The sequence below is a fragment of the Bidens hawaiensis genome, unplaced genomic scaffold (assembly GCF_021521415.1).
Source record: "Bidens hawaiensis isolate Kalapana, Puna unplaced genomic scaffold, B.hawaiensis_p1.1 tig00010420_1, whole genome shotgun sequence".
Lineage (NCBI taxonomy): Eukaryota > Viridiplantae > Streptophyta > Magnoliopsida > Asterales > Asteraceae > Bidens > Bidens hawaiensis.
Genome location: NW_027491792.1, coordinates 148,488 through 167,693, shown reverse-complemented (window position 1 = coordinate 167,693; position 19,206 = coordinate 148,488). Strand labels below are relative to the sequence as shown.

The 19,206-nt window shown below is 34.7% G+C and overlaps 1 protein-coding gene across 1 annotated transcript; it reads right to left on the bottom strand.

Moving 5' to 3' along the window:
* Window positions 1-6,840: 6,840 nt before the first annotated feature.
* On the bottom strand, window positions 6,841-13,288 carry LOC143535150 (uncharacterized). Its single transcript, XM_077029489.1, has 6 exons — window positions 13,007-13,288; window positions 12,848-12,912; window positions 10,370-11,151; window positions 9,521-9,662; window positions 7,479-7,879; window positions 6,841-7,400 (listed from the first exon to the last, which is right to left on the bottom strand). The coding sequence occupies exons 1-6, from the start codon at window positions 13,284-13,286 to the stop codon at window positions 7,280-7,282; spliced, it is 1,791 nt and encodes a 596-aa protein (XP_076885604.1). The 5' UTR covers window positions 13,287-13,288; the 3' UTR covers window positions 6,841-7,279.
* Window positions 13,289-19,206: the final 5,918 nt, after the last annotated feature.

Here is a 19,206-nt window from a genome sequence, read left to right as displayed (position 1 = left end):
GTCACATTCGTTGTGCAGTAACGTTTTTCCCCGATTTTTTTGTCATGCAGGACTTGAGTTCGAGGAAATTGATTGAAACGGGTAAATGTCAACAAGGTCTATACCGGATGAGGATGGTGGGATGTGAAAGAATGGCTATGGCGGTTACTAATGACATGTGGCATCAACGTTTGGGACATGCTTCACACAGTAAACTTTCAATTTTATATTTCGTTTCTTTAAAAACAAATAATGATGTTTGTGATTCATGTATGAAGGCAAAGTTTACTAGATTACCTTTTATCACCGGTTTCATTAAGACAAATGAGTGTTTTGAACTTTTACATTGCGATATATGGGGAAGGTATCGCACACCCTCCTTGACTAGGGTAAACTATTTCTTAACTATAGTCGACAATTTTAGTCGATCCGTTTGGGTTTTTCTTTTGAAGCATAAGTCGGATGCTAGTGATATTTTAATTACCTTCCATAAAATGATCAAAACACAATTTGGTAAAAATGTCAAAAGGGTTCGATGTGACAACGGTGGGGAGTTCACTTCGAACCGAATGGCCACTTTCTATAGTGAAGAAGGGATCTTGCTTGAAACCACATGTCCCCACACCCCGGAACAAAATGGTGTCGTAGAGCGAAAACAACGACACCTACTCGAAACCGCAAGGGCATTAATTTTGAAGCAAATTTACCATCAACCTTTTTAGGGGAGTGCATTCTAACCGCCGCATACATAATAAACAGGTTACCATCTAAATCCATGAACAACATGACGCCTTATGAACTCGTTTATAACCAAAAGCCAAATTATGATCACATGAAAATATTTGGTTGTCTTGCTTACTACCGAAGCACCGAAACGAAAGGCGACAAGTTCCAAGAAAGAGGGAGACCAGGAATATTTTTAGGCTACCCACATGGGACAAAGGGGTATAAGGTGTTTGATATTAAAAGCAAAAAGATGGTAGTGTCAAGAGATGTGAAATTCGTTGAGACAGTGTTCCCACATGAAAAGATAAATTTTCACATCAATGATGAAGAACCCGAAATCTTTGATTTACCACTTTGGTTTCACATCACCCACCTAGAACCAATTACAAACAAACATCACAATAGTGAAAATGAGCCAAACAGTGGTCATAAAGAGGCTGAAGATGTCCCAACTAATGACCACAACTCAAATGATACTGAGTCCAACTCAAATGATACTCCTAATGGGCCAAGTGACCATGGCCCAACTGAGTCCAATCCATCCCAACTTGAAACTCAAACAATAAATGACCAGGCTGAAGTAGAAACAGAAGTTTCTCATGAAACGGAACCAGTAAGAGAAAGAAGACATAGATCTCGACCAGGTCATCTCAACGATTACATCCTTAATCTCCCACCATCCATAGACCAGACGTTACCTGTTTCCAATCAAGATTCCTCTACGGTACACTCGATTGCTAATTTTATCACTTATAAAAACTTCACTAATTCTCATAAAGTTTTATTGGCGGCCATCGACTCAAACGATGAGCCCAAGACTTTTAATCAAGCCATACAGGATGCAAATTGGAGAGAGGCAATGAAGAAAGAAATTTGTGCTCTCGAGCAAAACGGTACATGGATCCTTGAAGATTTGCCTGAAGGCAAACATGCTATAGGGTTGAAATGGATTTACAAGATAAAGTATAAGCCAAACGGAGGAATCGAGAGATACAAGGCAAGGTTGGTAGCAAAGGGGTTCACACAAATGGAAGGGATCGACTTCCATGATACGTTTGCCCCCGTAGCAAAACTGGTTACGGTCAGAACGCTTCTCACAGTGGCAGTAAAAAGGAATTGGGTCATAAACCAACTCGACGTCAACAATGCTTTCTTACATGGAGAATTAGACGAAGAAGTTTACATGAAGATCCCACAAGGATTCAAAAAGGGAAAGGAAAACAAAGTGTGCCGACTCAGAAAATCACTTTACGGCTTAAAGCAGGCGTCAAGAAATTGGTATCAAAAGTTCACATCATCCCTACAACAAATCGGTTTTAATCAGTCTCAAGCCGATCATTCCTTACTCATATTCAAGACCGATAGATCCTTTGTCGCAGCTCTCATATACGTTGACGATGTCATTCTTGTGGGAAACGACGTTCATAAAATCAAAGAAACAAAGATTTTTCTCAATGAGGAGTTTAGCATTAAAGACCTTGGGCCTCTAAAATATTTCTTGCGTATAGAAGTGACCCGTACCCGATAAGGAATGGTCTTAAATCAGCGAAAGTACGTCCTCGACATCCTTGAAGACAGCGGCATGATGGGCTGCCGACCGAGTGCCTTTCCTATGGATCAAAATACTAAACTTGCAAAGGATGATGAAGAAGTTAGAACTGATGCAAGCAAGTATCGAAGACTCGTGGGGAGGTTACTGTACTTGCAAGCAACTAGACCAGACATTACATACTCGGTTAATGTCCTAAGTTAATTTGTAGGCGATCCGCGTGCAAACCACATGGAGGCAGCCATACGAGTTTTAAGGTACCTAAAGGCAACTCCGGGTCAAGGTATACTGCTGCCAAAGGAAGAAAAAGTAAATTTGATAGGATACACGGACTCCGATTGGCTTGGATGTCCCTACACGAGAAGATCAAGGAGTGGCTATCTACTACTCTTAGGAGGAGCACCCGTGTCTTGGAAGTCAAGGAAACAGTCAGTTGTATCACGTTCCTCGGCGGAAGTCGAATACCGCGCGATGGCCACCATAGTGAGTGAGATTCTTTGGTTACGATGGCTTTTGAAGGAATTGGACATTGAACAAAATAACCCTACACAACTATTTTGTGACAACTTAGCTGTTAAACACATTGCCAATAACCCGGTATTCCATGAAAGAACCAAACACGTAGAGATGGATTGTTACTTTGTAAGAGAACGAGTCGAGTCTAAAGACATAATGCCGTTGCACATTGATACAAAGCTTCAAATTGCCGACCTGTTCACGAAGCCTTTGGGAGCACGGCAACTACAAGTATTGCTTGACAAGTTAGGCATTCTTAACCTTCATGCTCTAACTTGAGAGGGAGTATAGGAAGGGAGTGATTTACGGGTTATTCCATTGTGAATATTCGGTCATAATTGTGATTGAGTTTCCTAATTCTTGTACTTAATCATAGGCTAGTTTTTCTCTTTTATTTTGTATAAATGTATGACATACAATTGGAATAGATCATAACCTTTTGTGATATCAAAATTTATAATTTTAGACCTGTGCGTTGCGCTGGGATTTGAGGAGGTATGTGTAAGCATAGGCATTGCATTATAAGTTACAATGGTTTTGTTACAAAAAAGAGTTAAATGAGTACATAAGATTCTAGTCCTATAAACCTAGTAGCAACATCGTAATTAGCTGAACAGTAACAAACACGCCCACTACATCTCACAATTTCCCGGCTTCATTCAAGAAACTTATTGTAAATACTTTTAATTCTTCATATCTACATTAGCTTGCTGCTTCTCATAATTTCCCGGCTTCATTCAAGAAATTTATTGTAGCTACTCTTAGCTTCCTCATATCTACATTAGCCAAAAACTGCCTTAATAATATAAGTTATTAGTTAGGAACTATCTGAACTACAAAATAATAATCTGAAGGGATAAAAATAACATGTACAGCTCGAAGAACAAAAGCACGGCGCGAGTACGCTTCCAATAGTGACGAATCAGAGTGAGAACCAAACATAAAAACACGTATGCGTTTGAATATGATAACGCCACTTAAAACATACATGAAAACAAATAATATATAACCAAACTATAAAAAAAACTCGAAACGTGATATGTGGCTTGATTCAGTGGCGAATCCAGAAAATTTAGCCAGTGGGTGCAAAAAAAAGTTCAACCTAGAACTCGTCAATTCAAAGTAAAACAAGCCAAACCAAAATGGGTCGGGTCAAATCATAACGGGTCGAGTAAAAGAATTACATTAAACAAACTACGTATAGAAATGTAAAAAATAAATTTCATTAAAGATAAAAAATACATATTACAATTGATCTCTACGAGATTTTTTCTTTTAAAAAAGGTTAGTTACATCTTCATTCGTAACACTTAAAAGTGCTTCTTTTTCAACACTACAAATTACACAAGCATTCAAAAAATCTTTACCAATTCAATTACCTAAATTTGTCTTTATGATCTTCATTGCCAAAAAACATCTCTCAACCGTTGTTGCGGTTGCAATATGCAAAACTAATGTTAGCTTTAATAATTGATAAACCAAATGAAAAGATATATGTTTCCTTGTTTCCACCATTACTCTAGCAAGATTCGCAAGACCTTTCAGATTAGTAAATCTTTCATCTTTTCGCACACTATCGATGTACAAGCTCTGTTGAGATGCATGAACAATTTTGTCCCCATTATCAAAATCATATGGATAGAACTCACACAGTCTCATTAACTTTGATACGTCAAACTTGAAAAATGAATCATACGGATTGAAAACCAACATGTTATGAAGTAAATCCGAGTTAATCTCGTTAAAACAATCACCAAATTCTTGAATTTTCATATCGACAACACTGTTGAAACAATAAAAACTATAATGATGTTGATTGGTGATTGTGTACCTTTGTTTTTTTGGTCTATAACCAGTTTCATCGACACAGTTTTCTACCATGTTCAAAATTTGAATACTATATTTTCCACAAAATGAATGTACTTTCTCTAAAAGCTGATCATATCCTATATTCTTGAAACTGTCCTTTAGTCGTTTCCACCAACAAACAACTTCCAAAATATCTTGTTCTATTCTTTGTAGAGCTCGTGATAATACATTTGTGAGCCCTAAAATGTGTAACATCAATAGAAAATTAAAAACAAATTCATATGAGTTTAAATAGGCTAACATCTTGATTGCTTGATTTTAAGAAGAAGGATTACTGCATTCATCTCTACACATATAATTTAAAAAGTTAAGTTTGGGGCATTAAAAAAATTATAAATGGGTCACTAAATTTTTTTTGTATGGGTCACTAAATTTTTTTGGATGGGTCACTTGGGTCTTTGGACATAATATATTACAAATTTGTAAAGAAAACTATGGACTTGAGTAGGTGCAAACTCTCTCCCTGACTGAACACTAGATTCGTCCCTGGCTTGATTCCCCTTTATGGTTGCAACATACGTTGTCGTTCAAAATTCAAGCAACAAATGAAGAAGAACATACAATTGAGGGTCTAGAATCAAAGGAGTATGAACAATGAAACCCCCACGGCCCATATATGAATCCAAAGGAAATTCACCCGAAATAGGAGCAAAATTGGAAGTTGCAGTCCAAAGACATAGTATGTTACCAATCTTGAAATCACTCGATCATCAAATAAAGTATCATACATTCAAACTTGGCACCAATCTATAAGTTGCCACCTTTAAACACCTCATTTGCTGCAAAGAAATTCAAGAGTTGACAAAATCACCAAAACCCCATATCAAATTGAGCACAAAACTCCAAAATTCAAGAAACCCATGACGTCAAATTACGAAAAGTATAAGGGTTGAGATTTCAAAAAACCCCTCACCAAAAATTTCAAAAAAATAATTAAAAAATTATAACTCGAAATATAAATCAAAAACTTAAAAAGTAAAAATACTAAAATGTTTTCTCCGTTTTTCTCGTTTCATAAAAAAAATCCAAGAAATGTCAACTCGTTTTAATCATTTTCTTTTTTTAGTTTGACCAATTCTGACTCATTATATACATTCAACCCATTCAAAAACTTAAATTTTGTATTTTATATTTTATTATGTTTTGTAAAGGGTATTATACTATTATATTTTTCAGTACTAAAGAGAGTACCATTAGCGTTTATTTTATTATTATATTTTAATAAAAAATGAACATGGTTCTTACATAAACTTCATACACACAAAATAAATTGTATTGGGCACGTAAGCCGAGCCGCCAAAAATACATCTTTTTTACGTGTTGAAACCAAGACAGCAACCCGTTAAAACTTGAAACTTTTTGTATTTAACTTTTTGAACTAAAATTATAAATTTACAATAAAAAAATATGAATATGTATAAAAATAATTATTTTAAAATGCTCAAAAAAATTATATCGTTTATTTTTTTATTTGTATTTTTTAATAAAACACTGATTTACGAAAGTAAAAAAGGAAAACATATTAACGTTTGAAACAACGAATACGACCACTTTAGCTAAGCAATTCGGCCTAAAATTGAATAGCACCAAATTAGACTTTGAGCTAAGCCAACAATAGCAATACCGGTTCAAATAAAACAGGATAGAAATATGGCTCGTTGGATACTACATACAGGGCGCACCAGCAAACAAACAAACGATAGGTCTACGATATTCATTTGATTTAAAGAATAAAGGCGGCAACAGATATTCATTTGATTTAAAGAATAAAGGCGGCAACATGGAAGAATCAGTTCAAATGCCCTAAAAGCCCACAAAGATGGAAAGAATATCATCAAAACCAATAAACTATAACAGGGCCAGGCCAACAATTGTTTTAAAGTTGTACCACCTCCCTATCTCCGTCCCACATACACAAACACGATGTCTTTCAGGATACAAGCAAGTAGTAACGACGCAACCACAAGGGTAAGGAAGGGTATCTACAAGTAGAAAGACGGGAATCCAAGCCATCCGAAATGAATTTTCCGACATTCTGATTCAGATATATCAACTTTAAACCAATTCCAGCAATGAAACATTATTTGTTGAACCCACCCATGGTCTAGTTTAGAAACAACTCATTGCTTAATCTATCTTCAGATTTGTTCTATCAAATATCGAGAAACTCATGCCCATTGCCCAAATTTGTTCAAATGCTAGTCAAATAAGTAAGGAGGCCCTGCCACATCAACGCATTTTTGTACCAAGGTAGCGAGACAGTCACCTCACGTGTAATCAATCTCGCTAGTACAATTGTATTTTCAATGGCAATTTGATAGAGGTTATTCTTGCCTTCTCTATGTTCAGATTTTGGTTTTAAAAGGCATGAGGAGGCATTTAGACCCCAAAATCATCTTAATAAGCCATAAATAAATAATCATCCAACACGCGTTATCATTTCTCTAATAGTCATGACATTTAGAAATCATCTGGTATTCATTCTACATAGAAGCACGACCAACTACTCTACTCGTCCACAAATATTTTAAAACATCAAATTTAGTTGTAAACAAAGATTGAACTCTTGATAAGTCAAACATCAACTTTTTCTTGGCGGTAAATAAAGAAATATTCACATTCACAATTACCTGTCGCTTTTTACTTTGGGGAAGTCAGTTTAGTTTCATCAGAATCATGCTTCATCGATGAATCCCCACCGCCCATCAGTTCCCCAAACGCTTCCACTTTCACAGGCGGAGCTCTAACCAGACTCATATTCCTACATCCAAACAGAACTAATTCAGTATTTTTATCGAAATAATATACTTCAATTATTTAAATAAAAACTGTTGCTTACGGTGAATGGGCTTGCGATTGGAGCTGGGGGATTTGAACAGAAGCCATGGGTCGAAATTGATTGTTGGATTGAGATTGAAAGGATGAGATGGAAGCGAATTGCTGCTGGCGCATATGCATTTGGGAGTTCCTGTAGTTTAATGTTGAAAAGGTGGTGGGATTGTTGTCCATAGGAAACTCGGGTGGGTTTTCAAGTTTGACTTCAACCATTGACCTTTGGCTTTGAGTTTGACTGTCATTATCCATATTAATGTGACTGCCCATGTTCATGACGGGGCGAGTGGTGACAGGTTGGCGCCTTCGCATTCGCTCCCACTGCTGCTGTTGTTGCAAAGTGTGAACAATTTGCTGTTGTTGCTGTTGTGGCGCATGAACCATCTGGTTGTGCATTTGCCTTGGAAACTATAACAGTAAACAAAATGGTCAAAAGGGTCGGATTGAACTTTGACTTTAACTCTCATTTGGGCAATTTCCGGCTTGTAAACGACCAAACTAACACAAACCGGACATGCTCGTGTTCGTTCTTTCAACTTTAATTGAACAAACGATCGAACAGGATCAGTTAAAAGAACGAGGCTTTCTTGTTCAAGTCCGTTCGTTAGGAAAACGAAAGTCATCATGTTCGTTTATATTCATTTGTTAATAGTATAAACGAACGGTTCTTGAACCGAAACGAACTTAAACAAACTAATGTAACTAAACATAGATGAATAAACACAAATAAAAAGTAAATTTAAAAATCAATATGTTGGACCAAAAAAATAATAAACTACGGTAATATTTGATTGTCATAAATCTACAATAAATTGTAATAGACCCAAAAAATTCGAACGAATACATAAAAATAACAAAAATACATGAACACAAATGAACGAACATAAACGAATGTACTATATATGAGTGAACGTTCACGAACAAACAACATATGTTTTCATGTTCGTCCGTTTATTAAATAAACGTGCATAAACGAACTTCCCGCCGAATGGTTCACTAACCATTCACTGAATGTTTGGTTCGTTAACACGCCATAGACTTCACGTAACCAATAAAAATGTAAATTTAACCGATGTGTGATTAATGATTTTCTGCATTATGATGAAAATAACCAGGGGCAACTTTGTAAAATATCTTGAAAAAGAGGATGAACAAGTAGAATTAAGTGTGTAAACGAGCCTAGCTGCTCGCAAGCTACTCGGGATCGGCACGCTAAAAAGCTCAATCAAGCCGAGCTTAAACGAGCCCGAGCTTCCCTTATCGAGCTCAAACCGGCTCGCGACCCTGAACGAGCATGTCATTAATATAATTTTTATAATATATATTTAATAATTATTAATTAATCTATATAGTGTTATGAATAAATAGCTAAATAATATATTTTTATGTTATATATAAAACTATAATAGAATACTATATATAAAAATAATTATAAATATTCTCATCGTACTCGGTATATATCCCACCAATAGCAAAGCTATGGTAGGGTCTGAGGAGGGTGAGATGTAGACAGCCTTACCTCTACCCTTTAGGAATAGAGAGGCTGCTTCCGGTGAGACCCCCAGCTCGATAGTAGTTTTGTATCAAGCCTTGGACATAAGGCACATAACACTCAACCATCGGGACACCGCCGATTGGTGCATGTACCCTTGTCTTTCGGCTATCAACGCCACCACATGATGCCTGATTAACCTTCCGCCACTTTTAACGTTATTTTCACGAAATTAGTAAAATAACGTCAAAATAATTATAAATATACAAAACATAATTAAGAAATAGTAAACGAGTTGAGTTCAAGCTTTAAAAACTACTCACAAGCCGAGTTCGAGCTTGAAAAACTACTCTCGAGTCGAGCTTGAGCTTTAAAAATAGAGATTGAAACTAGCCAAGCTCAAGTTGTGTGTAAGTTAAACGAGCCGAGCTCGAGCTGTGTGTAAGTTAAACGAGCCAAGTTGTGTATATGTTAAACGAGCCGAGCTCGAGCTTAGTCGAGCTCAGGCTCGGCTCGGCTTGTTTTCACAATTGCCCCCCTTGTAGAATTTAACTAACCTGGTGTGGTAGCCTAACACTTGTTTGATTTGGCAACTGTAACGGACTATGCATCGCATGAACGTGTTGCATTTGTGCCGGTTGTTGTTGTACAGTGTTCTTAGTACTATCTTTAACAACCTCAGCAAAAGCTGTAAGATTCCTAGAATAAAATAAAAACATAACAGAACAAAAAACAATCAACATGTGGCATTAAAAAACAAACAAACTTGAAACTTACCTTGGCTTCTAAACGAACCGAACTAACACAAATAGAGCATCTTCATGTTCGTTCGTTTAACTTTACGCGAACAAACGATTGAGAACAGGAACATTAAAACGAACAAGGTTTTCTTGTCCGCGTTCGCTCGTTAAGAAAATGAACATGTTCGTGTTCATTTGTATTCGTTCGTTAACACTGAACAATATAAACGAACAGTTCACAAATGTAAGCGAACAAACAAAACTAAACATAATGTGATAAACAATGTGTTAAGCTTAAAACATTATTAAAACTAGACTAAGTTATAATGGGCCAAAAAGATTTAAATAAATATATTCTTTGTTTGAAACAGCTACAAAAATTTTAAATGAATATATTAACCAACGTAAACTATCAAACATACATGAACACAAAAGAACAAGAAAAATTTTAATTGAACGAACGTACACGAACATTCACAAACATGCTTGAATGAACTAGACACGTGTTCATGTTCGTTTATTTAACTAAATGAATATTTTTTTTGTTCATGTTCGTTCGTTCAACTAAATGAACATATTTTTTTAACATGTTCTTCATTTACTATATAAATGACCACAAGCCAACTGTTCACTCAACGTTCAGTTCGTTTACATGCTTAAACGTACCCATGTCCAATTGTTTGAAGAAACATCCTCAACAATTCAATTGCAGAGCACTCTTTCTTATAACCATCAGAAAGCACTTTCAAAATCTGGCCCAATTTACACACATGAGACCCAAATAACTGCCCAAATATATCCAACGGCCCGTTAGAAGCCCGATCAAATCCCACATCCATTAACAAACGCGACACCACTTTTCGCGACAGCTCAGCCGCTTGTTCTGAACTTAAACTATTCTTCATTCCCGAGGATCCGCTTTTTACACGGTCATGATTCCCGGTTTGTTCCATGTTAAGATACTCGGGTCGTATACCGAGTCTCTCTAACATTATCGGGCTTTTGGTCATTATTGGTGGTAAATTATCTAAAACTCCGTTACATTTAACGTTTTGAACAGTATCCATTTGATTTGAAGTCGGTAAAGCACTATCGGGTACCGAGTTTGCTATAAATGTTATCTCAGGAAAAAATAAACTTTCATCGTCGACATCTAAATTAGAAGATATTCTGGCTAAACTGTTATCGAACATGGGACCAGCGTTTTGGTCTTCCATAAAGACTGCTCGGCTTCTTTTATGTTTTTCTACAATTTTAAGGTAGTTGGACATTTGTTCGGGTGCGCGTTTTTCGGATTCATGGTCGCCTGAAGGTAATCTGTATGGTTTGATGGATCTGTATTTTTCAATGAACTGAGTGTACCATGATTCAGGGATTCTTTGGGACATGTTATCATCTTCGTGTACACCATACCGCGATCCAACACCAAAACTTGGTTTTGATTGAACCTGTAAAATAGAATGTGGTTTACAACAATTATTTCTAGGTAAAAGTGGACTATGTTTTAATGCATAAAAAATGGAACAGTAATAAGCTTGTAGCTTTGTTCCTACAATTAACAATAATAGCATATGTGAATGTTAAATCCACAAGTAACCAGAAATTGATATTGCTTATCACATTCATCTGTAGAAATGTGTGGTCACAGGTTAGCAAAAATATAACAAGGGCTAGAAGTCATGACCCATCATTATAATGTCATATAATAATGAACTTCTGTTTACTAAGTTATCACAACTAATACAAGCTTACAGATAATAACAAGAAGTACAAAATAGTTTGTTAACAACTAAACAATAGAAACTCTAGTGTAAATTAACATTTTCCTCCATGGCATGGGATCCTGAATATGAACTTTTTTGCTAGTATTAATAGCACCTACAAATCCTAAAAAAGTAAATGTTCTTCTGTAGTGTGAAAATAATTTAAGAGCAAAAAGTCATATAAGGTGAAAGTGATAAAGTCAAAGTAGTCAAAGTCCCAGGTAGCTCCTTGAAGCTTGCTTTGCATATAGAACTTTTGAGTCATAGTAGTCGAAGTCCCGACGCAAGGCGAATAAAGTGCATGTCTGGGACAATGTAGTGCACTAATAGAAATATATATTAAATTTTGAAAAACTAATACCATTCTCACATAGAAAAATACAATGTAAAGATATAAAAACTTCAAAAATAATGACAATTTAAAAATTCAAAATCTAATCAACTTAAAGTCTTAAACATAACCAGTTAACTGTCTTAGAGTTGTTACAACACGTCAACTTTGGAGTAGCCCATAGTTGTCATTAGCAAATAGCGGACGATAGCGACGACCTACCTATACGCTACATAGCGATAGCAATGAAATAGCGAGCACTATTTTGTGTTTAGCGATAGACTAAAGAAGATTTTAGAAATATTTTACATGTATATTTTATAAAAAGGCTCCATTTTCATTCTCCATAGATATTTATCCCCAGAAAAAAATAAAAAAAAATAAAGTACCGATATTTCCTGCTATTATGTCGCTAAATCAATTTAGCGGGAAACTGGTGATACGCTACGCTAAACGCTATATCGGGTGCTATGAGCGCTATTGACAACTATGGAGTAACCTCCTAAACCTCCATCTCCTCTGTCCCATCCATTTACATTAAAATGGGAAAAAAATATGTTTCCATGTGAAAAAGAAAAGCTGTTTCCATTGTTACATACCAGTTTGCCTGAAATTTGCAGAATTTTGCTTAAATTTTCAGGATCTGGCAATAATAATCTGACCAGAATCTCGCCCTAAGGTTGCAGGGGGCGTCTGGATCGCAGCAAGGTGCTTTGTCAACTCACTTGAGAGCCTAGGCCTAGGCGTGCACCCAAATAGCCCTTCCAGCACGTGCCTAGGCCCTCAGGCGAGGCGCAGGTAAAACATCTTGCTGCTGTCCATGTCCTCTGGAGACCTTTGAGCAAAGATTCCTGTCAAACTCAAGTAAATATTCCTGCAAAATTCTGACATAACTCTGCAAATTCCGAGCAAACTAATCCGAAACATAAAAAAATCAGCCTAAAATAGCGCTCTAAAAAAGCCAAAAAGGTAACAAGAAAGAGTGAGGAATTAATAATGATATCATTTCATTCCACAGAGAGTTGATAATAAAGAGAGAGAGAGAGAGGCCTTAGAAGGCGGTGGTGTAGGAGTGTCGAAAGTATAATAAATATCATCCCCGTGCAGCTGAAGATCTGGAAACAACAGAAGAAGAAGAAGAAGAATATTATAATAATAATATCAGTCAGTTTCTAGTTAGAATTGGAATGATTGAAATGGACAACTTACAATTGGGATTGAGCTTGGCGTTAGAATGAATAGTGGATCCTCGAGGGAAGAGTGAGACGCAAGCCTTGTTGAACAAGAGGGCGCGTGCACGGAGCTGAAGGTGAATAAGAGCCCTAGATTTATTAGAGTCCATCAAGGAGTCCCAAGTAGAAGGCGAAGACAGGTAAGGAACGAAGAGGGAGTAGAGAGAGTCGTCTCCCAGCCACCTTCTCCACACGCCTTCAGATTCCAGCTTCCGGGCCAGCTCGTACCCTCGACCGTCCTCCCCCAGTAACGCCATCCAATCCTATTCAAGGAGGAACCATAACTCACTCTATATATATATTTATAACATTATTTTCATTTAATAATCTAATAAATTTATCACATAACCATTATATGCCCGGTGTTGTATGTAGGGATAGGTTAGTACTGAACCGATACCATGCATATACCATGTTTTAAGGAAAATCAGGATCGGGGTTTGTTATAGTAAACCCATAAAAGATAAATACTTGGAGGATATATGGGAATTTCAACTTTAAATATGTCGTTTCATTATTAGCTTAATAAAAAAATATTAATATATAGTGCAATTACAATGCCATCCCTTGAACTATTTATAACACCTGAAAAATTTTCAAGACAAAAATATCAACTTTTAAAAAATGAAGGATAAAAATATAAATATTCAGTATGGTTGTTTCATGATATAGATCATTTCGAATTATATTCGAAATCTTATTACTTGAACGCTTAGTAGAAGAAACATTCATTCAAGATATGAGATATTTCAACAGACATTTAAATTATCAAACAAGCATAAGAGTTTAACATAAATAACAAGTCAATTATCACTTATTAATATATATATACACTAAGTGCCGCGATGTGGTCGCTCCCCCATTTTTTGGAGTCACCAGATTTGCTTGATTTTTAAATGGAGGCTTCTCATGCATTTGACCCGAATTCATGGGTATGGGTCTTACCAAACCCAAATATTCCTTAAACGGGTTATAACATCTCATTAAATTAAAAATTATTCTCACCAAATTATTGATGTAAAAATCCCATAAAATAGGATCCACTAAAAGTTAATATCTTATTTATTTTTAAAAAGAAATATATTATTTAAATTAAAAACCAATTTGATAGTAAAAAAAATAAACGGGTCATGGATCTCATCAAACCATAAGTATATTATTAACTTTCATAAATATTATTTATAATTAAAAAAACAATTTTATAGTAAAAGAAATAAACGGGTCTTGAGTCTAATTAAAACCATATAGCTTTTAAATCGGTTTATAACATCTCATTTATTTGTCAAACAATTTATCATCAAACCATAAGTATATTATTAACTTTCATACAATAAAAAAAATATAAATGTAAAAAATAAATAAGTATTAGAACAAATAATATATATAAAACATCCCCCATAATATGGGGACAAAAACTAGTATAATCATATACAAAAATATGTTATAATCATTTTACTAATTAGATGTCATACGTTTTAAAAAAGGAATAATATAAAGAAAACTAAATGAAAATATTATCCAGAATTTAATTCACTTGAGATATGGGACGTACTTAAAGAATTTCACAAAAATATCATACTTCTATTTCGTTCTAAGTACGTTAAATCACATTATAAATACTATGATAATATCAAATAATAAAGGGATAACATGATGAGAAGCTATATTAAATAACAAATACTATATACAAGAAGACTAATTTACATATTATGATAACAAATTATAATACGTGTGTATATCTCAATTAAGTATCTTAATATCAGAGGGGAAAACCAACACCCACTTCAAATTTAATTAGATATATCAAATTCATATCATGTATTAAGCGAATCAAATTGGTTTCATGTTAGGACGGTCCACTACGGAGTCATATCATGTATTAAGTGAACCAAATTGGTTTCATGCAAGGGTGGTTTACTATGGAGGCAATTCACATCCTAAGAAGATTAATAAAAAAATATAGAGAGAAGAAGCGTGACTTGCACATGGTGTTCATTGACCTAGATAAAACTTACGATAGTGTGCCACGTCGAGTACTCTAGGAATGCCTCGAGTATATAGAGGTCCCAAGAAAATACATACAGATAATTATGGATATGTATGCAAACAGTGCAACAAGCATTTGTACGCCCATGGGAGATACTGAATTCTTCCCAGTGGAGGTAGGCCTTCATCAGGGGTCAGCGTTAACCCCATTTCTTTTTTGCAGTAGTCTTGGACGTGTTGTCAAAGTCGATTCAAGAGACAGTCTCATGGTGCATGATGTTTGTAACAACTCGGATTTTTCCAATTTATATTATCCGACCCGCTTTTATATTTGGGTAATTTTAAATGATAAAATATCGCGTTTAACGAGTATTTAATACTTTATTAATAATTGTTTGTTATATTTATTTATTAAATATAAATTAACTTTGAAACATATTCAAATTATATCCTAAACTATACATTAACCTATTTTTGAATCCATACTTATAGTTGAGGGACCAAACTGCAAACTATTTAAAAGAAATTATATACTAATAACCCAATTACCCATATACCCGTAACTCATGAACCCATGACCCGTTTACGTTCCTTAAACCATAATCTTCGTAATAACTTGGAAATCGAATCAACAACTTGATAATACTTGCCTAAACGGCATTGTCGACAATATTAATTGGGAAACCAGATCAATTAAGATACGTATTGGCATAATTCGTTAACCGCCATATAACCCGTTTACTAATATGCACTAAACAACAATAATAACACAATTAATCTCTTCTGTACGTTGGTATTGGCAGCGCCAACTATAACCCCATCACCAATTTTATTTTAACAACCTTCTGAAGCGGATTCGTGACCTTGTTTTAAGCCGTCACTGCCTGAGGTAAATAATCCTCTGTTCCTCGTCGTTTGAGGTAGTTGAATATATGGTTTTGCTCGTCGTTAATTGCTGTACAAGAGCCCTAACGTTAATTGGATTAACAGTTAACGGATTAAACGATTGAATTTTTTTAGGGTTTAAGGATGAACTATTAATTGTATATAATATATCGATCTTATCCTTTAACCAACGGATCTTGTAGCATAGCTGGTTGCTATGTGTGCGTATCATTCATTGAACCTCTGGCGTCACTGCCTGAGCTAAATAATCCTCTGGCGCGGTTCGAGTCCCTACCGACCGTTTTTACTCTTTTTATTTTTGAATCAATTTTTTTATTAACTATTAATCAATCCTGTTAAATCATTGAGCAGTTTTGTTTTATAATATAACTAGTTTTTAACCCGCGTGTTACGCGTGTTTTTTAATATATTATTTTAAATATAAAATTTTTCATGTTAATTTAATTATTGGGTGGAGCTTTTAAATGTTTCGTTTATATGAATGCTGCTTCCAGTGTCAGTGTCATTTCAGCTATAGTTTTTTTAACCAATATGGGCTATATTATTGTTGGGCCGAGTTTAATTTCAACTATACGTAATGGTTGTTTTTGTTTATCATGTTTATTGCTTTGTTCTCTATAGTCGAGGTGGTTTAATATTAATTTAATTAACCTACATAGATTATGAATGGGCTAGTATAATTTGTTTTTGTTGGTTGCATCATGTTTACAATTTTGTTATCTAGAGTCGAGATGGTTTAATGTTTGATGTTTTTGTTTGTCCGTTTTACATCTTATCCATAGTTTGATGTTATTAATTGTTTAATAATTTTTGAGCTATTGATAATTTTTATTTTTATTGTGTTTTAGTTTTGGTTAAATATGTAGGGATTTTGATTATGATGTGTTTAGGTTTCAACTTAAACATAAATTTAATGTGTAAATTAACCGGTTTTGTGAATAGCGTTTAAGGAATTTTGTAAAACAGGTCGGAGCGAGATAAAGAAAAAAGAAACCCAGTCATACAGTTAATAGAACCGAGTTCATAAGTTCTGGTATGAAATTAAAACAAAACAAAACATAAGTTCTGGTATGAAATTAAAACAAAACATATAAGATGGAGCTAATCAATTTATACCCATAATTTCGGGAAATTTTTAATATATGATTCGTGTTTATTCTTCGTGAAATTGTGGTTGACTCATGTAACATGATTCCGAAATAATTAATCGTTTAACATGCTTGTCTTGTGTTTGGGGATGTTAATTTTAAAGTTTTGAAAAGTATTATATTTGCACTCGTCGTCCTTAGGCCCATTGCGATTAAACCTGGTTGGCATCAAATTCAAAGTTGAGATCTTGCGACCACTTAGCCTAAATCGTAACTTCCCCTCCAATACCAATTAAGTTAAAAGTCATTGGTACATTTTAAATTAAGCTAAAAGTCATTGGCACATTTTGAAAGTATTATATTTTAAAGTCTTGAAAAGGAATTATAAAGTCTTAAAAAAAAAGAAACATATATTAACTTTTTTGAAAATAAATAGAACAAAATTCCTTGTTCATGTTTGCTCGTTTATTAAACAAACTTCAAACCAAATATTTCACGAACAGTTCAATGAATCTTCGGTTCATTTGCAACCCTAAGATCAAATTTTAAATTTGTTACAAATACCTAAGGTGACACGGAATCCGAAGCCACCCGAACCTGAATTAAAGAATTCCTGAAAAAACCAAACCAAAAAAATCAAAGCCTTTAATAGGTCGGTTATCATAGACCATCAAAGACTTTGATGGTTATGTTTCTGAAACAATTGGTTTCTTTGGAGTCTTTACCATAGACATTATTCATTGAATTAATTTTAATACTTAATGTCAAACCATATGCATTATAGAAATTTGTACATATAGTGAATGATACAGAAAAATAATATTATTACAAAAGTCATCTAGTTGAATAAAAACAATTTAGGAAGTTTGATGCATTTAAAAAATACGTGCTTTGGATGACATTCAACCCATACAAAAATCTAATGAAAGAGGAACTGCTTGAAAAATAAAGGATCTGTTATTCGTCTGTAAATCAAGAAATATATAAACATCAGCTACGAGGATCTGACCATACAACCAAGCATCAACTGGTTTGCAACAATAAACTACAACTTTGAAATTACATATGTGCAAAATGTTAATACCTTTAGAAGAATGTGATTTCGGGCGGCAATTACTGGTGATAGAACCACATTCCAAGCTTCGACCACTAATTTTGAAGAATGTCCGAGCATATGCTTCCATCTGCATAAACTGGCGAATAAAAAGAAAGTCCATTTGGATCATAGTAATAATAATGGATCAAAAGGTTAGAACTTCAACTGTTAGATGAAAAGAAAGCCGGGAGCGGTTTAGAAATCAACAAAACTTTACATGAGTGTTTGCAATCATCACTACTTTAATAATAGTTTGTATAATCATTTTAACCATCATAATATTTATAAAATTCACTCGCAGACAAAACCCTACGTGCATATACTAACAACAGCACTATAGTTTCTATTAGTGTCGTTTCAAACAATTTGAATAATTAAATACATTGACTAATAATCATAATAAGGAAATCAGAAAACCTAAAATCTTACATAAGATGCAGCAGCAGATCCATCGGTAGTCTGTTCAGATGAAGAATCAAAAGAACAGAGCGTTTAACCATAACCTGGTGCGCTTAATAGTAAATACCTTTAGTATGTTTGATTCCAGTTGACTTGAAAAGCTGAGGCGTCTTAATGGTAACTCAACCAATTCATGAATCTGAGCCACTTGTTTACGAAACCCACCTACATCATCATAACCAATCTCATCTAATCGGTCCTTGTAATCCCGTTTAATTGGTTCACTTTCACATAAGATTTAAGTGTCAGGATCCAGATCTATCCACGATAGAAAGCGAATTATTCAAAACATATAAACTAATTTAGGGTGAACATACCTTTGATTGGGATGATCATCCTGAATGAGAAATCACATTGAATCGCGAGACATGGGGGCGAATTACGGTTTCCAAAACGTGGAGACTGGTTTCGGAATGAAACATATGGTGTTGAAGAATGGGTTATTTAAAATCCGGATCGACGGGTTTTCTAACCCGTGATTTTTAAACGGGTCAAATGAATTCCATGGATAAAAAGTGATTTAACAAATTATAATAAAAAGATACAATCTTGCAGGCACTAACAAAAATACAATCTTGCATGATTAAAATGGTTGGATTTCCATAACTTCACTTGAATATCCATAAATAAGAACATATAACT

Bases quoted from the DNA above. Each gene is read 5' to 3' on its own strand.
- LOC143535150 (XM_077029489.1), bottom strand. From the start codon at position 13,286: ATGGCGTTACTGGGGGAGGACGGTCGAGGGTACGAGCTGGCCCGGAAG. The intron at 12,913-13,006 runs GTAAGTTGTCCA...TGTTGTTTCCAG, and splicing joins CGCCAAGCTCAATCCCAATT to ATCTTCAGCTGCACGGGGAT. The intron at 7,880-9,520 runs GTTAGTTAAATT...TTACTGTTATAG, and splicing joins GTGTTAGGCTACCACACCAG to TTTCCAAGGCAAATGCACAA.